The following is a 24,660-nucleotide window of genomic DNA, read 5'->3' as shown; positions in this document are numbered from 1 at the left end:
GCGCCGGTTGGCGACGCGGGGGGAAGAGGTGCGGCCGGAAGGGGCGGGCCCGTCTCCCGGGTGACCGGAGGCCGACATGGCGGCACGGGAGGCGGCAGCGCAGCGGCGCGCGCCCGGCTTTGAATGAGGGGCGGCCGGCGAGGGGGGAGGCTGCGGGAGCGGCTGTGGCCGCCTCGGGCCCTGGCGCCCCGCGCCCCCCGGAGAGCTCTTCCCCGTGGGGCAGGTGAGCGGGGGGGCCGCTTCCGCCTCTGCGCGGCCCGGCAGGCGCCTTCCTGCCGCGGAGCCGGCTCTCGCCGTTCTGCCTCAGTAACGCCCCCGCCCTGTTCCCCTCCGCTGTCGGGACGCCTAGGCCCCGGGGCGGTGTGGCCGCCGCCGCAGCTGCGCCCCCCGCCGACCCTCGCTCAGCGGCGGGCCTGCCCGGCCGTCCCCGGGGAGCGAGGCCCACAGCCGCCCCGTGTCTTTGCCCGGCTGGCCCGGGCCCCTTCTGGGGCGGGGTGGTGATGGGGAATCTCACGGGCTGGGGAAAACATGAAGTGACTGACGAGTAGGTAGGCAGCGTTTGGGGACTGGGAGGTTTGGCACCCTGTGGAAAAGGAGGGGCGGGAGCAGGTCCTGTCAGAGCTGGGCGGGGGGGGGGGTTAAGCTTTTTTTGGTGTTTCTAGGGGCTCTGCGGGACTGCAATGCGTGGGGTTACCTAGTCTGAAATATTTCTTTGTTCATGCTGACTGACAAATTGCGTAAAAGTGAATGTGAAAGTTTCTTAGTGCACCCTTAAAGACTTAAGCATCTCCAACAGGTCACAGAAAACATAAGTGCCACCATCTGGCTTTGGTGCTGTATGTAATAACACTCAAACCTGGGCTGTTATGTGGAATGGTGGGGCACTGTTTCGTCGTTGTGAATTCATAATGTAAGTGCCTCAGTTGCACATCTGATGAAAACTAGTATAACTTGCTGCTTTATAGTCTTTCTGAATACTGTAGAAATATGGACGTGCCCTGTAGAGATTTATTTAAGCCATCTTGCATAGTGTGTCTTGTAGTGTATCTTGATTGTAAATAGGTAGTGCTTGTCAAGGCAGCAGATGTTTCAAGATGATTTTGTGGTAGTAACAGAGTGTATTAATTTGTCACCTCTGGCTTTCCATGTAGATATAGATAACTTAAGTCCAGGATGACTAACAAAGATTGGAGCAGAACTGGGGTCTCTTAAAATCCGGTTCTGTGTCTGAGAACTACTCTGGTGTTGCGAAGTCAGTTACATGAATTATGTCAAAGTCTTCTTGCAAATGTGAACGAAGTTGTAGTGTAGTATCATGGGATTGCATTACTTCAATCTTTGTTCTGTATGCTGGTTTTCAGAAGGCAGTAGCATGTATAGATAAGGAATTGTCGATGACTGTGACTACTCACTGGACGTAAACTTTCTATTTTAACTAACGCCTTGAAAAATAGAACTTATTCTAATTCGGAACAGAAAGCTTCAAGAGTTCGCATTAACAAGACTGGAACTATATTAATTTTCTTGAAGAGGAAGGAGTGAGATGAGGTAGTATTACTAGGGAAGTTTTATGGCTCTAGGAGCAGCATGTTTAAAAAAAAGTTGAAACACCATATGTTGTATAACAGAGTGTTGGGTGTCTAGGAATAACTTAGGAATTGCCAGCATTCACCAATTTTTACTGCCTTTAGTTAGAGAGACAAACATTCCTTCTTGAATTTTGGTATCTTCTGCAGCTTCTGATGGTCGTGAAATCTCTTCCTGGATTTGAGCACCTTGGATGACTTAGCTCACTCCCATAAATCTTAGACAGAGTAGTCTTCTCTCCCAGCTGCCTAGTCAGTGTGCTTGCACTGAAATTTGGAGCATTAGTGTTGAAACTACAGTGCCTTTTACAGACATCCCCTGACCACCTACCTATAGTTAGATAAAGAAGATAGTTCTGAATCTTCCCCTTGGATTCTGCTCCTCTCTCTGATGCCATGGTAGCATGGCTTCAAGGTTCAGTCATGCTGCCATTTAATCTATCCATTTATAAAACTCAGTGGTAAAGACATTGACCTGGTAAGTTTTTTTTCCTCCTCCTTCAGTGTTCCCAATATTATGTTTCTATATAAAGTGATTAAAAAAAAAAAAAACAAACAACCAAGCAAACAAAAACCAAACACAGAAATCAACCAGGAAGAGGGGAGCAGAACCCCCTCATTAGGCTACAGAATCATGGTTGCTCTCTTTGAAATGCAGGAGATGCTGGCTGTGTCTTTCAATACCTGACTGAATGCTGTTCCTGAATCATTACGTTGCCTTTTTTTAAAGTACAGATTGTATCTGTACATCTTGTACATGATTTGTGCTTGAGGATAAACAGGTGTTTAAGCTCTGTCTACTAATCTTCGTAAGATTCCATCTCCCTATAAACCTACTTGAGCATCTTCAGATTAATATAGCGACTCTACTTCTGTAAAATTTCATACAAAATGAACTTTTAAGAAATCCTATCCTTGCTACTGAAACTTTGGACTAATCATATGGTACTTGCTGGGTTTTTATCAGCTGTTCTAATGAAAACATACTGGTTCAGTGGTGCTTTTTGGAGTTTTGGTGCTGACGCATGTAAGGACTCAAGGCCATGTTAGTCTTTTGTACTAGGAAATGGATTTCTCATTTTGCTTTAGGAGGGTGAGGCTTTTTTTTGTGGCTACTTATGTAAATATGTAGTTGGCGGGGAACCTTTCAGTTTCAGACAAGTTCTTTTTAGTCTTGATTTAGATACCATCTTTGGCTGTTTAGTTAGCTGTGTTTAATATAAGTTAAAGTCACCATTTCCAAGATGTCTTCATGTATTCATTCTAGAGTCACAGATGAGCTGATGTGAAAGAAAATGTAATCAATTCATAAAGTACTGGTAATTCAAGGCAGAAATTCCGTTCTGAAGATGGTGATATCTAAAGAAAACTACACAGTACAAATCAGTTGGCATTGTAGATGAATGGAGGAGAGCAGGATAGGTGCTCTATAATTTGAGCGTTTTGACATCTTTTTCAATGTCAGTAGATGAGTTCAGTAGGAGAAAACAAGTCTCTAAAGCATTTTTTTTGCCACAAAGTGACTTTATTTTAGAATCAGCTCTTTCTCTTGACATATTGTTTAAGTGGTGTTTTTGTGTGCAATTAAGTATGAAAGAGGAAGTCCTTCTCCAGGTGTCAATGTCCTCATTGTACAGTGATGGCCAGTGAGAGCCTTGCTAATTGCGCCATAGTGCACTAACTCAACTGGACTATGCGTGCCACGGATGATTTGCTGGCTGGTGTCAGTGAAGTCAGAGGTGCCGGGAGTTCTAACGAGGCCGCTGCTGCAAGCTGAAGGCAATGTAAAAAAATGTTTCAGTTCAATAAACTTCTAAACTTTCCCTCCCTTCTCTATATTTTCTTTATGGAATCACAGAATGTTTTTAGGGACAAGTTGCCTCATTCTTCTGACTTGGCTCTAATGTGTTTAATGTCTTGCTCCTGCCGTGCTTTAATTGTTTTTGTGCTCATCTTCCATGTGAACAACTGCTGTGACTTTTCACCAATAGAAGGCAGCATGAGCTACACAAGTCAAACTCCAGCTAAATTTGGTGTCTGTTACAAAATTGTCGCATTGACTGCTAGAATTAAATTAATTAGGATTCATGTCCTGATTTATTTATTTGTTTATATCTGTTGTAATGGAACTTAAAAGTTCAGTTGACAGTAAGTTGGATAAATGTCGCTAATTAGAAGCAATCTCAATAATGGGAGAAGGAAAGCTCTATCCCATTTTACAAATGGAAAGCTGAGGCATGAGGCGTGATATGGAGGAGGGTGTATCAGGCTGACAGACAACTCTTACCACATTTTCCTAATTCTAGTCCAGTGTTTCACCTTTGCCTTCATCTGTTAAGAAATGTTCTAGGATTCTTGCTGGAGCACTGCCACTTTGTATTATGTCTCTATGCCGTCCTGTGTCATAGTCAGCTGCTGATATAATTGTAGTTCCTTTTGGGATTGATTATCAGGGAAAGGCTTAAGAGAAGAAAAGGGAGAAAGAAGGTTGTGGCCCTGCCATTTAGCACTACACTGTTTGGTATTTACTCCCATTCATGCGATAAGGAAGATACATGGCTGTGCTTCTTGCCAGTGTTTGAGAAAGATGGACAACAAGAAAAGAATAAGCACCTTGTTTCGCTTAACAAGTTTAGTGTGATGGTATCAGGTGATTAAGTTTGGAGTGAACTCAGGGAATATTAAGGTTCCATGTACATTTGTATTCACACAACTGCTTCAGAATATAAAATTATTTCCCTTTGAGAAAATTTAATTAATTAACTTTAAAAAACAAAATCAAAATTCTAAACACAAAAAAAACTCCGAAAGACACCAACAAAACTCAAAACCTTTAGCTTACCTTTAACTTTTCTTTTTGGGTAGTGCTGTCCTTAGAGCAACACGGCAAATGCTTCAAGTGCTGTTTCAGACACTGGGGAGAATGCATGACTTGTCCTAATCGTGAGCCAATAATTGGTTCAAGATTCTATTTTAAACAGCTTTTAGCATATTGCTAAAAGTAATGCATATATACTGCTGCATATCTTAACTAGCAGTATAAAAACTAGATACACTGATGAAAGTACTTTTTAAAGGTGGAGGTTTGCTAATGTTACTATGGCTAGCTGATACTATATTGTTGCCAAAACTCTGGTTGTGCATCTGACAATTTGTAGTGTACAGAGCTTAACTTAACTGGGAAGACTACAATCAGAGCTCAGAGAAGAGGCAGGCAAAACAGTACTTACTGCCTTGAAGGGACTAGCACTGCTGCAGTTGAAGTGAAATGCAGCTCTAACAGAGATATGTGATTGTGTGTGTGTGTCTCATCATAACTGAAATTTTTGAAGTGGAGAAGGACAAGTCGTCTGCTTGTTATGGGGAATGTCGATAGCTATTGAACCCTGCCAAACAGGCATACTGGTGATACTGGAAGTGTAGTCAGTCATGTATAGCAATGACCTGGGAAAAATGGATTAACTTCTGGTGGCTAACTCTTGTCAACAGTGGACTTCACAAGCTTGCAAGCCACACTTGTGGATTCTGGATTCTGTTTTTTTAGTTGTTTAGTTGTTTTTTAGTTAACTTTATATTGGGAAGTCAGTACAGTATACAATTTGATATATTTAAAAAAAAAGTGACATTGTTGAAAAACGGGTTATATACGGGGTTATATACGTACACATATATGTGTATATGTGTGACACACTTGAACATTGTTTTGGTTTTAGTTTTACACTTAGCTAATAAACTTCCTAGTCCTTTGAACATAGGCACAAATAATATTGAGTCTGCAGAAGTTTTTGAGTAATGGTTGCTTCATAAAATAACCTTTTCAATCAATAGTTTGTTTTTTAATTTAGGATCTGTCCTGGCTGTCCAGTGTGGCGGTTAGGTAGGCTAAACAGTCAGGAAAATGGCTTTACTCTTTAGAATGTTGAGTACTTTTCTATTCCTTCCCTCCTGCCCCCTAAGCCGGTAGAAGAGTGAATTCTGATAGAGAAGAGTGGAGTGAGCTTCTAAAGAAGCTTTCTTTGAGAAAAGACATACCTTTTTTCTCATTTCAGCAGTTCACCTGCTCTTAATACCTCAAATCCCAGGCTGATGACTTCTAGCTGCCTCTTTTAAGAGTAACAGTTTCTTTCACCAATTCAGCATTACTTTGCAATAATTTCTACCTTTAGAATACAGAACGGCCCATCTAGTTGCTGTCCACTGTTTTTTTACTAACTTCCACTGTTTCTGAATCTTTCAAATTCTTGACTGATGCATTCTCAAATTGTCAAAATTGCTTATTCCAGAAGGGAAGGAAGTGCAAAGTGATAGTCCTGTCTTTAAAAGCCAAACGTGTTAGACAGTGTCTGCTGTTCTTGCTTCTTTGTGGGAAATTTGACTGTTCCCTGTTTCTGTTAGTTGAAAAGCTCATTTAATACCCACTCTTGTATAAGGTTCTCTACTTTTTTAAGTCTCCCATGAAATGAGATTAAGACAATGCTAGTGTTGAAGCAGAGGTGAAGTGTGTCTTATGAGGCCTTTCTCCTGAGCTACACCTTGGTAGTGTAGTCTGTAGTTTGGCAGTTACTTATTGACTTAAGCCTTCCATTTTACAGTAAAAGGGCCTATTTGTTCAATAGCAACTCTGTATGATTTTTCAGTAGCAGAAATTCCTTATCTGGACTGTATGTGAAACAACATTTCCAGTACTATATTACTACTGTGTTTAATACTACTTACATTATCTAGCAAATGAGCACCAATAAAAAAATAAATCTGAGCTCCATGAAGCTCACAAATCCCATTATGTACTTTTTAATAAAATCCTCAGGGCAGTATTGGAGCAGCCTACCTAATGATCCACCTTCCTGACTCTTCCTAACTTAAAGCCTGGAATATAAAAAGTGATTTAAATGCCATAGCATATTTGAAATCAAGCTGTCCTTCCATGGAATGCTCATGGCCTGAGGAAAATGTCACAGGGCTGCCTTCTTTTCTCACCAGGAGGTATGTTAAACTTGCAACAGAAAATGTTGTTACAAGTGTAGATGTATATAATGAAAAGCTATTTGTGAAGCCTAACCTCTTCTTCTTTGATCTTGAATGTTCACCTGTAGAAGAGAGAAAAGTGATCATTGAATTGCAGCAGATTATTCTGACTCAGACTGTACTTATTTGAGGGGATCTGTTGGAATAATGTGGTATACTGAGTATAAATTCCCTAGATTATCAAACTGACACTGAAAAATAGCTGCCAACATAAGTGGCTTCAGCCAAAGATCAATTTTTTTCTTGACTGGGTATGCTAGCGTGATCCAGTCTGGCATAGGAATATTGATAGATCTAGGGGTTAACTTGTGCTACAGTGCACAGAGGGTGAACAGAGTCTTTCTTTGCTAATGATTTTTCAGTGACACTGGTTCTAAAATAAACAATGTTTGTTCTCATCATACATTTCCATGAAAATGGAAACAAAATTTAACTGGCCAATTTTGCGTTTTGACTTAATGACTAAATTTATAATTTGTATATGCAAGACTTGCTCAAGCAAGTGTAAGCTTCTTACTGATGGTTATTCTGTTCTCCTTGCTTTGCTAGTGTTCAGTGCTATTGTTAGTGTCTAAAACAGATCGTCTGTACTGCACTTGATTGCCTTCACTTGCCCTTTAAAAGTATCTTTAACTGTGACTACCTGTGATTATGTGCTGTTTCTTTAAAGGCCACATACATTAAGTACTTGTATTATTTACATCAGTGAAATGACCTGAGAGTAGGCAGGTAGCATCTTTGCTCCAGGTACCTCCTCTCTTTTCTTGCATTAATATAGTTTCACACAATGCTCCTTGCTTATCAGCAGCTAAGGAGATTGACTTTTAAGAACTATGTAAAGATGTATAATTCTCTACATCTAACTTTTTTTTTCTTTTGCAGGAAGGGTTTCTCACCATGGCCATAACACAGTTTCGACTCTTTAAAATTTGTACTTTCCTGGCAGCAGTTCTTTCTTTCATTAAAAAGTTAATATGCAGGTAAACGTGTCATATTTAATTTGGTTTCCTTTTCTTTTGTAATTAGATTCTTGCACTTCTTTCCTTCTCCCAACACCCCCCCCCCCACTTTTCCCAGTTCTGATTTTACTAAGTGCAAACAATCGAGGCAGATAAAAACTGCCAAATTCATTCTTTAATCTGCGTATTCCTTCAGAGTTCAAAAGCCTCTGTGCTACAGTTGTGAATGTATTTTGTGGTATGATAGATCTAATGAGGAGTGTTTCCTAAAGAGCCTTTAAAATTGCCTTTTAAAACTATCCTGTGTCAAACTTTAAGAAAAATTGTTCTCTGCATTTTCTAGAAGTACTTGGCAAGTGATATTTTATTTTTTAAGAGGTTCAGTTAATGGAAGCATCCACCCAGTCATCAGTGAGTAGGCTTTCATTATAGATGTGATTCTCATCCTGCTTTGTCAAGAAACGGTTGCCTGAGACTTGAGATTCTTCTGCCTATTGGAGATCCTTTCAAAAGCTTGTAGGAGAGTGATTAAAATTCAAGGGAACTGCATTTTTTTTTCCCAGTGAATATGACTTAATTTTGCTTACTCTTGTAAGCCGTACTTAGTGTTCTTTTGAGCTGTAGACCCATGAACGCAGCAGTGGAGTACTTAGAAGCATTCAAAAAGCTCTCAAGAGTTATGGTTATATAATAGTAGATTTCAGTAGTACAGTAGCAGAGTACCTGAGGTAGATCATCTCAGCACTGTGCTGCCATCTGAACTTCTGTTGCTTCTTGCTACTCTTGCAGATTGTTGTTTTACATAAACAAATAGCAGTCTAGAGAAATGTATTCTTTTGTGTATGATGGCAGTGAGGTTAAAGCATATGCAGAATATGTGGTAGACACAAAATAGCTGTTTATTTCCTGTTCACCTTTACTTATTCCAAGAATAAGAGGAAACTCTCAATTGGTTGGTGAATTCACTACAGATCTAGTGAAGCTTTAAAAAGATACATTTTAATGCTGCATACAACTATACAGATGCCAACCTTAGTTCTGTAATTTGAATTCCAAATTAAATTAAGAATACTTGCTGATCAAGTTCTAAAAGCAGTCAAAACACTGAGTTGATGATAGCGTCTATATTACGGGGACGCTTCATCTCTCTAAGTGTTAATATGGCTTTTATAACCAGATTAGTAGGTGTAATTACAGTCTTTTCCTCCATTTTTCAACTTTTGAGTGAACTAAATCCTTGAAATGAACAGCTGAGGAACTGCTTGGGAGTAAAAAGTAGGAGAACTTTTCTTCTATGAATAACAATTAGTTGAAAGAATGAAAATTCTTTCACATAAGCAAGTCAGTGGATCAAATTAGTTCAGTCCTTTAACTACCAATGTTTCTCCTGTTTAATGTCAGCTGCAAAGCATATCTTGATAAATTTTGTTTTCCTGTAATGCACCCCTGTATATGAGTATGCCTGATAATCAGCAAGTGTGATTTAATTAAATGTGCATTTTAATTCAATGGATATGAGCTAGTACTTATTTAGATTATGTAGTTTACATTAGTTTTTCATTTAAACAAGTGCCTGTAGAGATTGTGCATCTTTCTAGTTAGCGTAAAGCTTATGTGTAGTACTAGTCATCTCTTTAGTTAAAACTTTTTTGGATGAACAACAGCCTGCCTGACTCCACTGTTTCCAGGAAATAAAAGGTGTAAGTATAAAAAGAGATTAAACTTCATTCTGTTTAAAATCTCTAGTTATCTTCTCCAGCTGAGAAATCTGGATGCTGCTAATTAGCAAGGGGAAACAAAACCAAGAATTCTTGAGGCATTTGGCATTCAGAGTAGTGATCAATATCTGTCTAGTGATGAAGCAACTGTTCCTGTGAGCATCTTGTTCCCTTTGTAGAAAAAGAAGTGGAGATATGTAGCCTTCCTCAGTGCTGCCCTGCGTAGCGTATTCTTTCCCATGTTGTATGACAGAAGCTGTTTCCTCCCACCTTCACCCTTGTCAGTGTAATCATTTTGGATAAATGAATGTTTGTTATAAGCCACTTGCTGGAGTCTTCTAGATCATATAAATAGGGAAATATATATAATTGCAGAAGTGATGGCTTAGAATAGTATTAAAGATATGTATGTTGTACGGGTTTGAAGGAGGATGTTTCCAAGTTTGGGTTTGCTTTAGAGACATCAACTAAATCTAGTCAGCCAGAACCAGAAGTCTGTAATGTGTTTGAGGGAACAGTGTTTTCAGTTTCCTTTACCCCTAAACTGTGTTGCTTTTCAGCTTAAAGGAACAGTTTCTAAAGGGGCTAGAGTTAATTAAAGCTTGGAAATTTGATGATAGCACCTGATCTTTCCTAAGGAAGAATCTATTGGGCTTAAAGTAGGAAAAATATATCTAATCACTCACCAGCATGTGGCGGAGGTGGTATTGCAAGCAATTCAGCTGTTCTGAGTTGATGGTAGAATGTTCCATAATAGTAAAACTAATGGATAAGAACTCCAAATGTAGTTTTCCAGTTGTATTCTCATCAGTAGTAATAAATTAAACTTAACTTTCCAAGCTGCGTAAGGTCAATTACATGACTGTCTTGCTATAGGAGCTTACACTCCTTGAGGAAAACATGAGTGTAAGCCTGAATTTCATTCTCTTGTGTTTTAAAATATAGCGAATGTCAGCTAAGAATATTTTAGTTATTTTTGTGATCTTTGAACGCTGTCATTAAGAAAATATGTAGGTGGTTTATTTGCAATGCATTAGTGTTTATCTTCAGTTAAAATTATTTTATATAATTGCTGAAATGCTTTCATTGAAGAAGTATTCTTTAAGTAAGTAGAAGCATGTATTAAACAGAGGCTGTTGCCTTGCATAATCTTCTACTACCTCTGTTTAGACTTTGAAGGAAAAAGTGCTTTAGCAACTCAGACAGCGATTTGGTAGACTCAGCTTAACATCTGAGACAAGTAGAAAGATTCTCAGTTTACAGTAGAAATGATTCAACAAATGTAGATCGATAGTGTTTGCTTCATAAGCACTGATGATCTAAAAATTGTAACTGGCTATTCAAATAACTGAGTTAATGTCTCCATTTTCATATTTCTTAGAGTTGCTTCTCCTCTTATTTCCACTGCAGTTTGAAAAGTAAATTGCACTTTGAAATTCTTGTGAACACCATTTTAAATTAATGATGAAATTCCTTTATTTAGCAGACTTTTACTGGCAGTAGTTAATACTATGGTAGTTTAAGCACTTAATGCTTTAGTCATGACTATTTTCAGTAGTGCTGTTCTCAGACTTCCTTTTTGTTTCTTTTAAACTTAGTGCTCATGTTTTCAGAGCTTGGAGGAATCCTACATTTTTCTTTCAGGTCTGGAAGAGGGCGAAAGTTAAGTGGAGACCAAATAACTTTGCCAACCACAGTGGATTATTCATCTGTTCCTAAACAGGTAATTGCTTAAGTGGTAGGTGACTTAATAGATAATCACTGAACAGAGTGATTATACTAGTCCTACAGCAGGATTGGTATATATCTTAGAAAGATATAATATTATTATATATGCTATATAATTTTAAGTATACATCTTAGCAAGATGTAAGAAGACAAGTTTTTACTTGCAGATAACTTGTGCCATATACTTCTATTCAGCCAGAAATAGAAGACTGGTCTTCATGGGATGAAGATGCACCTACCAGTGTGAAGATTGAAGGTGGAAATAGTAATGTGGCTGCTCAGCAAAATCCTTTGGAACAAATGGAACCTGATTATTTCAAAGATATGACACCAACTATAAGAAAAACTCAAAAAGTAGGTATTGTACTTCCAACTATACTTATGGAAGGTTTTCCTTGCTTTAAAATAGGCTATAAGTAAATTGACAACTTATAGAAGGTGCTTCTGGTAAAATTAAGCTGTGCTATTGAAATGAGAGTAGTGCTGATGTCTAGTCTAACATTGATGTCCAATTAAAAATACTGACTCTTTGAGATCTTACCAAATGTGATGCTTGTTCATGTTTACATTTTTAGTCTTAATGTTATCGGAAACTTAAGAATTTCATAGTACGAAGGCTCTGGGAAGTATAATAGGCTAACTAAACAAAACTAGCTGATAAGTCTTGATATGGGCCTGTGCAAACCCCATGAAATTCAACAAGGCCAAGTGCAAGGTCCTGCATGTAGGTTGGGGCAATCCCAAGCACAAATACAGGCTGGGTGGAGAATGGATTGAGAGCAGCCCTGAGGAGAAGGACTTGGGTGTGATGGTTGATGAGAAGCTCAACATGAGCCAGCAGTGCGTGCTTGCAGCCCAGAAGGACAACCGCATCCTGGGCTGCATCAAAAGAAGCGTGGCCAGCAGGTCGAGGGAGGTGATACTGCCCCTTTACTCCGCTCTCGTGAGACCCCACCTGGAGTACTGCGTTCAGCTCTGGGGCCCCCAACATAAGAAGGACATGGAGCTGTTGGAACGAGTCCAAAGGAGGGCCATGAAGATGATCAGAGGGCTGGAGCACCTCTTCAATGAAGAGAGGCTGAGAGAGTTGGGGCTGTTCAGCCTGGAGAAGAGAAGGCTCTGGGGAGACCTCATAGCAGCCTTCCAGTATCTGAAGGGGGCCTACAGGAAAGTGGGAGAGGGGCTTTTTACAAGGACAAGTAGTGACAGGACGAGGGGGAATGGTTTTAAACTGAGAGGGGGTAGATTTAGATTAGATATTAGGAAGAAATTCTTTACTTGAGGGTGGTGAGGCACTGGAACAGGTTGCCCAGAGAAGTTGTGGCTGCCCCCTCCCTGGTAGTGTTTAAGGCCAGGTTGGATGAGGCTTTGAGCAACCTGGTCTAGTGGAAAGGTGTCCCTGCCTGTGTCAGGGGGGTTGGAACTAGATGATCTTTAAGGTCCCTTCCAACCCAAACCATTCTATGATTCTATTCTGTGATTCTATAATGTGAGAACCCTCAAGTCATTTCAATTCTGAAAATGGAACCACTGTACTGAGATACTTGTTCTCATACCTTTCCATTATTTGGACAGAGACATTCCATCTCCTGCTCACTGAAGTTTGAGGTAGCACTGCTGTTTCAGAAAACAATTGTTACTTGTTTTACCAAGTTATATTGAGGAGGCCAGAATTAGGGAGCTGATATTTCAAACTAGCTTGCTCTTCAAATATCCATTTTTATTGTGGAGAGAAGACAGGGTATATCCACAAGAGCATCAACACCATAAATGCTGATTAAACTTCTGGTAATTGCAAGTTTTGTTCTTCTGTGGAAATCTTCCAGCTGGGTACTTAAAGTACTTTGAGTCAATTGGAAAACCTTTTTCACAACGAAGGTAGTCAAGCACTGGAGCAGGTTACCAGAGTGGCTGTGCAGGCTCCATCTCTGGAAGTTTTGAAGACCCAAGTGGATAAGTCCTGAGTACCTTCATTAGTCTCAGAGCTGACAGTGCTTTGAGGAGGAGGTTGTATTACAGACCTCCCGAGGCCCCTTCCAATCTGAATCTTCCTGGAGTCCTATGAACAGGAGATGATACTGGGGTCAGTTTTCTGTACATTCAGGATCTGCAGTATTCTGTGGACTACATTCTTCTAAGGATTTTGATCTCCCAAAATCTGTAGGGCAGAGGAGGACTGGGGAAGAGGTAGATTTCTCATTTGTATCTAATGACATTTTTTGCCCAGTACAGGACAAAACTTGAGAAGAGTCCATGCCGTTTGAATACGGTATACTGGGTTTAGTTTAAATGTATCTCTAGAGATGACTACAGGCACTGTAAAGTACACTCCTGCTAACTTGGCCTTGTTCCCACCCTTAAATATGAATTTGCATTTATATTTCCACCAAATTCGGGCTCAATATGAAGCCAAATATCTGAGGTGGAATCTATTTGTGTTACTGCTCATATCTACAATGTCTGGAAATGGAGCTTCAGTCAAATAACAGAGTCTGTCATTGCTAAATAAGATGGTCTACTCCTGTTTCTTTTCTTGCATTGGTACTAACATTTGTACAGTCAGCGGAACTGTGAATCTGCCTCTTTTGGAAGCAGCAGAGACTTAAAGTAGGCTAAACAAAATAAGTGAGTTAAGTTCATATCTTGAGGTCAAGACAAGTAAGGGGTACATGATCTTAGCAACCATGTTGAATTTGCTAATAAGCCTTTTAGGAGAAGCATTAGTGCGTGTTTTTCAGCCAAATCAGTACAGAGCTTTACCAGTTGATGTGATAGTGAATTTCATTTCAACTATTGAAACTGTGTCTGCACAGATACGCTGTTGAAGTAGCAAAGGGATCTCATGTTTTAAAGCAGTAAAACTGTGCAGACAGCAGTATCCTCAAGAGTAGTGTCTTATAGTGACTTATCATGGAAGTAGGATTCTCTAAGGAATAATGTCATGTAATTGGTAGCTTATATGAGTACTGGGAGATGTGGCTATTTTGATGTGTAATTCTTTGTGCCCCTTTGTCATGGTTTAACCCCAGCCGGCAGCTAAGCACCACGCAGCCACTCACTCCCTCCCCGCCCCCGGTGGGATAGGGGAGAGAATCGGAAGAGCAAAAGTGAAAAAACTCATGGGTTGACATAAAGACAATTTAATAGGAAAAGCAAAAGCCGGGCACATAAGCAAAGCAAACCAAGGAATTCATTCACTGCTTCCTATGGGCAGGGAGGTGTTCAGCCATCTCCAGGAAAGCAGGTCTCCATCACTCATAGCAGTTACTTGGGAAGACAAACTCCATTGCTTTGAACATCCCCCCTTTCCTTCTTCCTCCAGCTATATGCTGAGCATGATGTCATATGGTATGGAATTTCCCTTTGGTCAGTTGGGGTCAGCTATCCTGGCTGTATCCCCTCCCAGCTTCTTGTGCACCCCAGCCTACTTGCTGGTGGGGTGGTGTGAGAAGCAGAAAAGGCCATGGCTCTGTAAGCACTGCTTAGCAGTGATGAAAACATCCCTGCATTATCAACACTTTTTCCAGCACAAATCCAAAACGCAGCTCCATACCAGCTACTATGAAGAAAATTAACTCTATCCCAGCCAAAATACGTGCATCTTTCTCTGTCTTGATACAGTCATAGGTTTCCAGGTGACTTAAGGAAAAGCTAGTGGGGGGAGGAGGGAGTTCTTGTGTCTTTTGCATTTAGCTTCTTTCACTTATCAGTTCGTTTGGCTGTACAGCTTCCAGAACCTGAGCAGGTTTGAGAAGCACTGCAGTGTTGTGTAGCTGTACCTTCACAGACAGAGTTATATGATCACCAAGGAATCTGTGCAGTGCTTTGACTTACCACTTTTGTTCCTTTTTTTTGAATATTTTCAGATAGTTATTAAAAAACGAGAGCCATTAAATTTTGGGATTCCAGAGGGAAACACAGGATTCTCTAGCAGATTAGCAGCTACACAAGATATTCCTTTTATTCACCAGTCTGTAAGTATGCTCTAAGTATTGATCTTGTATTTGACAGTTAAATGACTGTTCTGTAGGAGAAGGAATAGTCTGCCTAAGGTCTGCATTGTGGGGAGCAAAAGGAATAGTTGTGCAATAATGTAAGTTGTTTTAAAATTGAGTATTTCGTTCAAAGCAATGAAGTAGTTAATCTAATTCTAATTAATTTATTCTACTGAGAAACATAACAGATCAGTGATAAAGAGGTAAGAAGCTTCCAAACACTTGTAGACTTGCAGATCTTCTAAAGGAATGGATTACATTTTTGTGGATTCTACCCAGTAAGTTCCTAACAAAAGAGTAGGCCCGTTTTTATTTTGCTTGAAAGCCTCTGGATTACCTTTGCTTTATTATCTTGGACCCATTTTTAACTTTCCCCTTCTCCCTTCCTTTATGTAGGGATTGTATTCTAACAGTCTCCTACTTTTTGCTCTTTAGCCTTTGAAAAAATAGTCTAGTGTCACGTTTTAAAGCTGGGCCGGCTATTAAACCTGTGGCAGATGCTCTCTGTTAACCCTCCCCCCCCACCCGAAGGGAAAGGGAAAAGGGAGAGAGACTTCCGGGTTGGAAAGTTAAAACAGTTTTAATAAACTCTAATAATGAAAAAGAGTATAATAATAATACTGGAATAATCAAATATATACAAATATATACACAAAACCAAGATCAAGCTCCCCCGATGTCGGCCACGTCACCACCGGCACTGCAGGGCAGGCTCTGGGAAGGCCCAGGCTGGGCCCAGCGACGGTCGAGAGCTGGATTCAGGGATGCAGGGATCGGGATTGGGGGCAGCAGGAAAACGGACAGAGTCCTCCTTGGACACTGGCCAAAGGCTCAAGGCGCAGAAGCAGCCCGAAGCAGCAGAAACACCCAAACACAGCAGAAGCAGCCAGGGAAGGCGGAAGGGGCAAGAGAAAAGGGCAAGACCCTTGTGATCCCCCCGCTTTATACTGAGAATGACGTGTATGGGATGGAATACCTTCGCTAGTCAATTTTGGGTCACCTGCCCTGTCTGCTCCTCCCTGCAGCTGCGACCCCCCTTCGGCTCTTCACTCGTAAGCAGTGAGGAATTTAGCAGTGACCTTGGTTTCTCTAAGACTAAGTACAGCAAGAGCCTTTCTACATAACATCCCTGTGTCACGGTTTAAAACTGGGCCGGCTATTAACCCGGTGGCAGATGCTTTCTGTTAACCCTCTCCCCCCCCACCCTAAGGGACAGGGAAAAGGGAGAGAGACTTACGGGTTGGAAAGTTAAAACAGTTTTAATAAACTATAATAATGAAAAAGAGTATAATAACAATAATAATAGAAATAATCAAATACATACAAATATATACAAAACCAAGACTGAGAGTTTGGAAATCCTCCTCAGGCAGAGTTGCTCCCCCCAGCACGGGCAGAGGGGAAAATGCAGTAGCTCTCACTGCCATCACACCTGCAGGCTTTTAACTGGAGAATTGGCAAAGCTGGTACCAATCAGTGGGAGACAGGAGGGCCCCTCCCTCCTGGGCCCCACCTCCAGGAGGCAGTGGGTTAGTGATAAATAGGAAAGTGAGAATGACATGTATGGGATGGAATACCTCATTGGTCAATCTTGGGTCACCTGCCCTGTCTGCTCCTCCCTGCAGGTGTGACCCCCCTTCGGCTCTTCACTCATAAGCAGTGAGGAATTTAGCAGTGACTAATTGGCCTGGTTTGGGCCAAACCAGGACACCCTGCCAGTGCCTCAGTGATAACTACAAACTTCGAGCGTTATCAGTCCTAGAAGCAGACACTGTCTGCAAAACATGCAGTTAGTATCAGAAAGTGCAGTTACTTAGAAGAGACTTAGCTGAAAGTAAAAATCACTGAAAGGAAAATTGGCCTGGTTTAGGCTAAACCAGGACATCTAGTTACCTAATAGCCTGTCTGTTTAGAGGGAGATGCTCCCTCTCTCTCTCTTCCCCCTTGCCTCTGTAACAGTGCTGCTTCTTTGATTAACATAGTGCACAAAAGGGTCTAGGCAGAAAGCAGTACAGAATGGTCATACCACTTTGTTAGACTGTCTATAATGAAAGTAATTCAGGAAAGGACTTCTAGTGAGGAAAAGCAGCACTCAAGTGATATTGGACACACAAATATGTGGATGCACATGTTGGTTTGTCCGTGCAACTTCCAGAAATCTTTTGCACTATCTACTGAATTCATCTGTTCAACTTACCTTCTCCTTCCTAAATAGGCACTCCAGTACTTCCTTCCTTCCTTTGTTACCGACCAATAGAATCCAAAAAAACCTTCAACAATTAACTGGAAAAAGTCGGTATTACAGAAGGGGAAAATGCATAGACAATAAGCTGGGAAGTACTGTCATATCTCAGATATTTCTGGATGTCTGAAGCATCAAGGTTAAAAATGTCTTATCCATTTTTTCCATGTGCTTAGAGCTTCTCTTCTTTTGTTTCAGCCTGAACTGGGAGACTTGGATACTTGGCAAGAAAATACTAATGCCTGGGAAGAAGAAGAAGATGCTGCCTGGCAGGCAGAAGAAGTTCTTAGGTAACTGAAAATAATGTAACACCATGTAAAAGAATAAAATGCAGGTTTGTCTGTTGTAAGACCTTTCTGATAAGTGCTTAGAATTGTTAAACAATTCTTAAAACAAATTATTTTTATACATCTAATCTCTATGTAACTGGTACTTGGCAGAATGTATTTTGGATTCAGTCAGTTTAGTAGATGAGATAGTAGGGGAAATTTGGGAATCACTGTGTGGAACAACACATTAACCCCCCTTCAAAAAAACAATGCCCTGCACCAAACCCAACAAATTATTATGTACAAATAACATGTTTCAGTTTGATTAAGTAAAATACCAGTGAATGTCCTTACAAAAAGGATCTTAATCGTGTGCTGTAAAGTAAATATAGTTCAGGATAGCAGGTGAAGTTTTAAGTATGTTCTTGGAATCCCTGTAGGAGCTATACTTTTCTAGCTAACTTAACAAAACTAGCTGATAAGGCCTGAATGTGAAATCAGTGTCTTCCACAAAGTTAGCGTGAATACCATCTGTTCCATTTGTGTTTTTTTTTTCCTCTTAAGAACACACAGAAGGAGTAAGGAGGGTAAAGAGATGCAGATTTGAGTTTAAGCTAATGACATGCAATGATTTGAATTGGCAGTAACTTCTGTTAACCTGTTTCATTTCAAGGTTTTATCAGGCTTTAATTGCTGGCTACTTCATCAGACAACCTGCCTCACATGGCTCCAGCTTCCTAAACTGCTCTCATTCTACTAACAAAATCACAAATACATGGTTTCAGTGGGACAATAGTGACTATGAAATAAGGACATGATATATTAAAAAAATAATTCTAGAACTGTGAATCTTTAAAGGAAAAAGGTATTTTTTTCAAAAAAGGATTCTGGTGAACTATTTATTATAATATTTGGGAAAATTTACTTTACTTAAAACCAGTAGAGTAAGACAAGAGGGAAGTCACCAGCACACTTTTGATGCATTAATGACATACAATAAATTCAACCAATTCTAGTTCTGTCATTCTTGTTCTGCAGCAGCTTAATACATGAGAATAGAGCTGTACTGCAAATATTTTTGTAACTTAATTAGATACTTCTATGTATACATTCTGGTCAATATCTTGTTGGGGTTTTTTGTTTTTTGTTTTTCTTTTTTAATTCAGTACTGAAACTGTTTCAGCTTTTGTCTTTCACTAATGTATCACAGAAGTACAAGCTTTGTGATATGAATGTTCTGCCTTTGGGCTGTTTTTGTTCCAAGGACACTATCTTTTCCTGTAAAGAATATCAATAGACTCAGTAATATCTTTAATCTCTAAAGTGCAATCTACTGAGACTTAATCTATGATGCACCTGACAAAGCAAATGCAAGACAATGAAAAATACTGCTTTTTCTGAACTGAGAAATTAAACAACTACTTTTGCTAAATTCAGAGGCTGCATTGTACTTTCCTTAACCCTTACCACATTCCGTTACAGGTGTTTTTAGTACAATGAAAAGAAGTACTCAAAAGTTTCTGAAGCAGCGAGTTGTCTTATACAAATTAGCTACTTCTACTAATCTGGTGTGCGCATATGCCAGCTTATTTCTCGAGTGTAAAATTCGTGTCGTGGGTATTACCACGATGGTTAACGGTATATTGTCTGCCAATTGTGAGGCAGTTCACATTCTGGAATACTTAGTAAGAGAGATTTCTTAACGTGGAGATAGCAGTGGGGTTTTCCCACAAACTCTGTTGTTCAAAGTGTCATCTTATTTGGTTGAAGCTCTTCTAAGTATTTCAGCCGGGCATCTTTACTATTGAAAGGCTTTAGCTCAAGTGGTTAATTTTCATAAAACTCCTCCCTGCCCCCCCTAAAGAGTGTCAAACTTTACTTGTTTTGGAAGGGTTGTGTATGTGTCCAAATATTTCATGTAATAGAAGGAACATGATCAGAACTGTAACTGTCTGTATTACATACTGCTTGGCCAGCTGTGAATGGCCACCTCAGTACAAACTGATCATCGTGTAAGCTGTATCCCAGCTGTGTGATCTGGAGTCTCTTCTTAATGCTAGAAGACTGCACCTTGGTCTACAACATGATCTGAAGGTTTCAGACTGCTAAATGGGGAGCAAAGTCCACCGAACCCTCCAGAGGGTTCACGCTGGCTTTACTCCAGCAGTGCTTATTGAGAATGAAATGAGTGTTCAGAAAAAGTAAGGATGTCCCTTAGTCCCTTAGCTAGCTGTGTCTGGCTATGTGTTTGGTGCTCAGTCAGTATTCAGAAGTGTCTTAGACTGGAATCATTTTTGTATAGTAATAGAGTGCTGATCAATCATGCAAAACTGGGCTGTGGCCTGCTGAATAGCAAGGAAGACTCTATCCTGTGGCCTCCTCTCTGGTGACTTAATGCATATGTGTAACAGTTGAAACAAGCATTTATAGGAAGCCAGATGCTTCCTGGAATCAAAGCATGCTGAAAGACAGTGCTCAGGAGTAGACTTCTAGTGCCTGAGAAGTTCCTCTAGTCTGTTTTTTCCCCACTCCCCAGCGGGTTCTGACTGGGATTGCACTGAAATTTTGCAGTCAGTGATGAATCAGTGTAGTGGATGATAAACTGGATTTTCAGTTAATTGAAGTTAGTTGGACCTTGGTTTCTTCTGTGAATTGTAGATATTGATCTGCACCTTTAGACTTTCTAATACCAATGAAGTCTTTTTCCCAGTGGGAACAGCTAAGCTAAACGCTGGTGCATTTTTGATTGTGTTGAAGTAAAAGACCAATGGTATGAGATCATTCTTACTACAGTTATTCAGTATGTATACAGTAAATAAAAACATGCTGGAATAAGAATGCCTGCAAACAGTGTTCTGCTTATAATTAGTGTTCTGCTGACCAATGAGAGAGGTTTAGGGTTTTTCTGGACATAATTTGTGTTAGGAATGCCAAGCAAGGTTGAGTTGAGGAATGGATACTTTCCTGGCTTAAGCATCTTACACCATTCCATCCAAACTCTGCTGAACTCCTTGCTTTGGAACCCAGAAAAAGTAAGTCAGATATGGCTGCAGTTTGTCATAGGCTCTTCCTTTATTGACAAATGAAACCCTCCTGGGACTGAAAGGTAGTTACTTTATGTTGAAGACATGCAGGAAGTTTGGAAGCAATGTTTTGAATAATGACCAAGTAAAAGAGCAGTGGAAGGGTAATCGCTTTGTGGAAAGCTACTTGTTTATATTTTTGGTGACTTCAGTTCCTCTATCTGAGGTGATGTGGAGGTCTCTTCTCTTTTGGGCATAGCTGAAGTCCAATAAAATCACAGAATCACACAGAATCACAGAATCGATCAGGGTGGAAGAGACCTTTCGGATCATCGAGTCCAACCATTGCCCTGACACCACCATGTCAACTAGACCATGGCACTGAGTGCCATGTCCAGTCTTTTCTTAAACACATCCAGAGATGGTGACTCCATCTCCCTGGGCAGCCCATTCCAATGTCTAATGACCCTTTCTGAGAAGAAATTCTTCCTAATGTCCAACCTGAACCTCCCCTGGTGAAGCTTGAGGCTATGTTCTCTTGTCCTATCGCTAGTTGCCTGGGAGAAGAGGCCAACTCCCACTCCACTACAGCCTCCCTTCAGGTAGTTGTAGACTGCAATAAGGTCACCTCTGAGCATCCTCTTCACCAGCTTGGTCGCCCTCCTCTGGACTCGCTCCAACACCTCAACATCTTTCTTGAAGTGCGGGGCCCAGAACTGGACACAGTATTCAAGGTGCGGCCCCACCAGTGCCGAGTACAGAGGGACGATCACTTCCCTAGACCGGCTGGCTACACTATTCTTAATAGAGGCCAGGATGCCGTTGGCCTTCTTGGCCACCTGGGCACACTGCTGGCTCATGTTTAGCCATCTGTCGATCAGCACCCCCAGGTCTCTTTCCGCCGGGCCGCTTTCTAACCACTCTTCCCCCAGCCTGTAGCGCTGCATGGGGTTGTTGTGGCCAAAGTGTAAGACACAGATGGAAACGACATCTCTGTGCAGAGGAGTTCACAGAATCACAGAATCACAGAATGGTTAAGGGTTGGAAGGGATGTCTGGAGATCATCTAGTCCAACCCCCTGCCAAAGCAGGTTCACCTAGAGCATGTTGTACAGTTCTGTGTCGTGTAGTTTATAGCGGGGAAAAGAAACATGAACTGCTGTGACTTTCCTCGCTTCAGAACTGCAAATAAATAGCAGCATTGCTTAACGCCTCATGTGGCTTTTTGGAACTCTGCTGTCTCTGCGTGCTGGCTGGTGTACATAGAGCTTCTTCCCTTCTGTGTCAGTTCAGAGGTGTGGGGAATAGAAGAAAATCTGCTGCTGTCAAGTGGCAAAATATTATTCCTCTGCATATGTTAGACTGACAGCACTGTCAACTATCTGGCCTTCTGGTGGAATGTAGACTAGCAGGTCATGATCTCCAAAAAAAATTTGGGCTTCCATTAACTTGGGAGGTAGATCCTGATGTGAATGACTAATGGCATTCCTCCATGACAGACAGAAGAACAGTTTAATAGAGCATAGGAAAACTTATAGCCATTAATAATCACTTAAGGGAGACTATGAAGGTATTTAATAAGAGCACTCCCTCTTCTATCCAATACAAAGATAATATGTAGTCTTTGTACCTCAAATATTTCTAAGTTTTGTGTGCCCAGTTTGTCCACAGTTGCAATCTACCGCAGAAGGTTGCTTCAGGTGATGATAGTTTTTAATTCTGTATAGTTTACACTTAAGTGGATGTGCACAAGTAATTTAAATACATCGAAAGTTAACTCCCTACTGCCTTGTCAGTTGGAATTCTTTATTCTCTTTCAATAAGCAATTCTTTATTCTTACTGAATCTGTGTTCAATTTCTCCTTTTCAAGATAATGAAGCTTTATTTTTATTTTTAAAGTCCTCTTGCAAGCAACTTGGCAAATGTTTCATATCTAAGAAACTGAATCCAAAGCAGGAGTGATCTCCTTACGTCCTTCTGTTACTCCATCTCCTCTATGCAATGGAGGAGGGAGCTGCAATGTGTCACTTTGAGTATGGCTCCAGTTGTTGCCCCTGCACCACTCAGTGATGTGTTCTAGCTGAAGTGGGGGAATAAAATGAGTGGATTTTTGTGTTTGTTTTTCCCTTTGCTCTAGTCGGCTATGCATTTGTTGAAATTGGAAACCTATTTCTGTAGACAGATTATTTGAGGTAGCAGATAGTGATGGCTGGGGTTTTGTAGCAGTGGTAAGAAATAATACTAAAAGGATACACAACTGAAGACTTTTTAATTGTTCTTTTTATTTCCTTAAAGGTGATTATTCATATTTGTGCTGAACGATAAGAGCACAACACAGATCCTGAACATGTGAAAGGGACTATTAGAAGTTATCATCTCATCTGATGATGAGGAAAATGTTTGTAGTACTTGCATTACAAAGATAAGATTATAACTACTGATGCCTCTGCTGAGGGAATAGGGGGGACACAAGTCAGAGTTCTAGACAAGGCAAACTGTTTTGGTCTGAACTTGAAATGACGGGTAATCTTGCCACTCAAAGCATTCTATAGGTTTTTTTTTTTCCTACGTAGTTCTCGACCTTATAACTGTCATACACTCCCACTGATTCACTTACTCTGAATCTTTGAGAATTGAGTGGCTTTTAGATTGTAAAATAATTGAGCAGATATTACTGCCTAAGACTAGATTAATCTGAAAAAAGGACTTCCGCACAACCAAAGAATAACTGTTCTAAGGTTAACTAGAGTAGACTGGAGCTCTGTTTTTATTGTTTATAATAACGCATTCATTGACAGGAACTTAAGGTATGACTGTGCTGAAAATTGGATTTCTGTTATTTAGCAATTCATGTTCTCTTTAATTACAGACAACAGAAGATAGCAGAAAGGGAAAAAAGAGCAGCAGAACAACAACGAAAGAAGATGGAGAAAGAGGCCCAAAGGCTAATGAAAAAGGAACAAAACAAAATTGGTGTAAAACTGTCCTAACAGAAACCAGGCATCAATGGCAGTGCCAGTGAAAAAGAGAATTCCAGCTCTACAACATGCATATTGGTATTGGTTTAAGTATTTCTAGGACTTCAACACACTGCTTGGTTTCAATGCATTCTTCAGGTCATCTTGGAAGCCAGGATTCTCCCAAAATATCTTGAACTACTAGTAGGTGGTTCTTAAAGGAGAAAAAACCCACAGAAAATCATGCCTTGATGGAACGATGTTTCCTGCAATAGTTCTATTCCAGCACCCTTCTTTGCAGCAGAAGTGATTGAGCAAGGATATTGATTGAAAGACGCTCTTAATGAACAGCTCAAGCCTAGAGAAAAGAATGTAAATATTTAGTGGTGGGAAATCTACTGTATTGTCTGTGCTTACCTGAAACATGTAATTAAAACAGTTTTAAAGAACCCTTTGCTTCCTTCCTGATGAAGAATGTCTGCTTTTGCCTTTTTATAAAAGTATTTCTAAATATTTCAGAGTTTTCCATGGGAGATCATATTGACCTGTGCAGAAGAAAATGACCTGTTTTGGATGACCTGCAACTCTAAATGTACTCCTGGTAGAGTATGCTCTGGTAGAGCGCAAGTTACAACTGAACACTGAAGTGGATTTCTCACTTTGTCACTTGCAGCTTCCTGTGCTCCCATGTTCATTTACATGTGTCTCTGCAGTGGCTGCCAGCAGTGGCATCACTACACACCAGTGGTGCACGCTGCTCCTTTCTTACGCAGGCTGACGTTGTGAACGTAGGGGAGCAATTTAATCACTTACTTGTAGTGGTAAATTTGTATTTCTAGCAGAACTTCTTTTACTTCTTACAGTTAGGGAAAAAAAATCCTCACACCTTATACTCGTTGCATAGGTAGTATAATTGAAAAAAACGTGTGTCTTCCTGTTAATACAGCTGGTGTGAAATTTCTCAGTTCAGTTAACAGCACTTTTCACATTCCATTTTTGTACACTTACTGGATGTATTTACAGTGGAATTCCTCTGGGAAAAGTGTGCAGGGTAAATATGCAGTAGAAGACAATAGTGCTTTAATGAAGAAGAGAAGTTGATGTCTGCTGGAAGGAAAGGTGGGTGGAAGGAAAAGAGTCTGTGTGGTTCTTAGGTCC

General features: G+C 40.4%; 1 protein-coding gene across 3 annotated transcripts; it reads left to right on the top strand.

Moving 5' to 3' along the window:
• Positions 1 to 51: 51 nt before the first annotated feature.
• On the top strand, positions 52 to 23,951 carry EBAG9 (estrogen receptor binding site associated antigen 9). 3 transcript variants are annotated; one of them, XM_068396711.1, is made up of 7 exons: positions 52 to 223; positions 7,494 to 7,591; positions 10,933 to 11,011; positions 11,212 to 11,370; positions 14,883 to 14,990; positions 17,452 to 17,543; positions 23,415 to 23,951. In XM_068396711.1, the coding sequence occupies exons 2-7, from the start codon at positions 7,509 to 7,511 to the stop codon at positions 23,533 to 23,535; spliced, it is 642 nt and encodes a 213-aa protein (XP_068252812.1). In that variant the 5' UTR covers positions 52 to 223; positions 7,494 to 7,508; the 3' UTR covers positions 23,536 to 23,951. The 3 variants fall into 3 exon arrangements, with proteins under 3 accessions (XP_068252812.1, XP_068252814.1, XP_068252813.1); XM_068396713.1 differs by having other exon boundaries at positions 17,452 to 17,587; positions 23,415 to 23,502; XM_068396712.1 differs by lacking the exon at positions 52 to 223 and adding an exon at positions 413 to 548.
• The last annotated feature ends 709 nt before the right edge of the window (positions 23,952 to 24,660 follow it).

The sequence above is a fragment of the Nyctibius grandis genome, chromosome 3 (genome assembly GCF_013368605.1).
Source record: "Nyctibius grandis isolate bNycGra1 chromosome 3, bNycGra1.pri, whole genome shotgun sequence".
Lineage (NCBI taxonomy): Eukaryota > Metazoa > Chordata > Aves > Nyctibiiformes > Nyctibiidae > Nyctibius > Nyctibius grandis.
This window is presented reverse-complemented; position numbering and strand designations above follow the sequence as displayed.

Excerpts from the sequence above, each read along its gene's own strand:
- EBAG9 (XM_068396711.1), top strand. The coding sequence starts at position 7,509 with ATGGCCATAACACAGTTTCGACTCTTTAAAATTTGTACTTTCCTGGCA. Across the intron at positions 11,371-14,882 it reads CTATAAGAAAAACTCAAAAA|ATAGTTATTAAAAAACGAGA; the intron begins GTAGGTATTGTA and ends GAATATTTTCAG. Across the intron at positions 17,544-23,414 it reads CAGGCAGAAGAAGTTCTTAG|ACAACAGAAGATAGCAGAAA; the intron begins GTAACTGAAAAT and ends CTTTAATTACAG.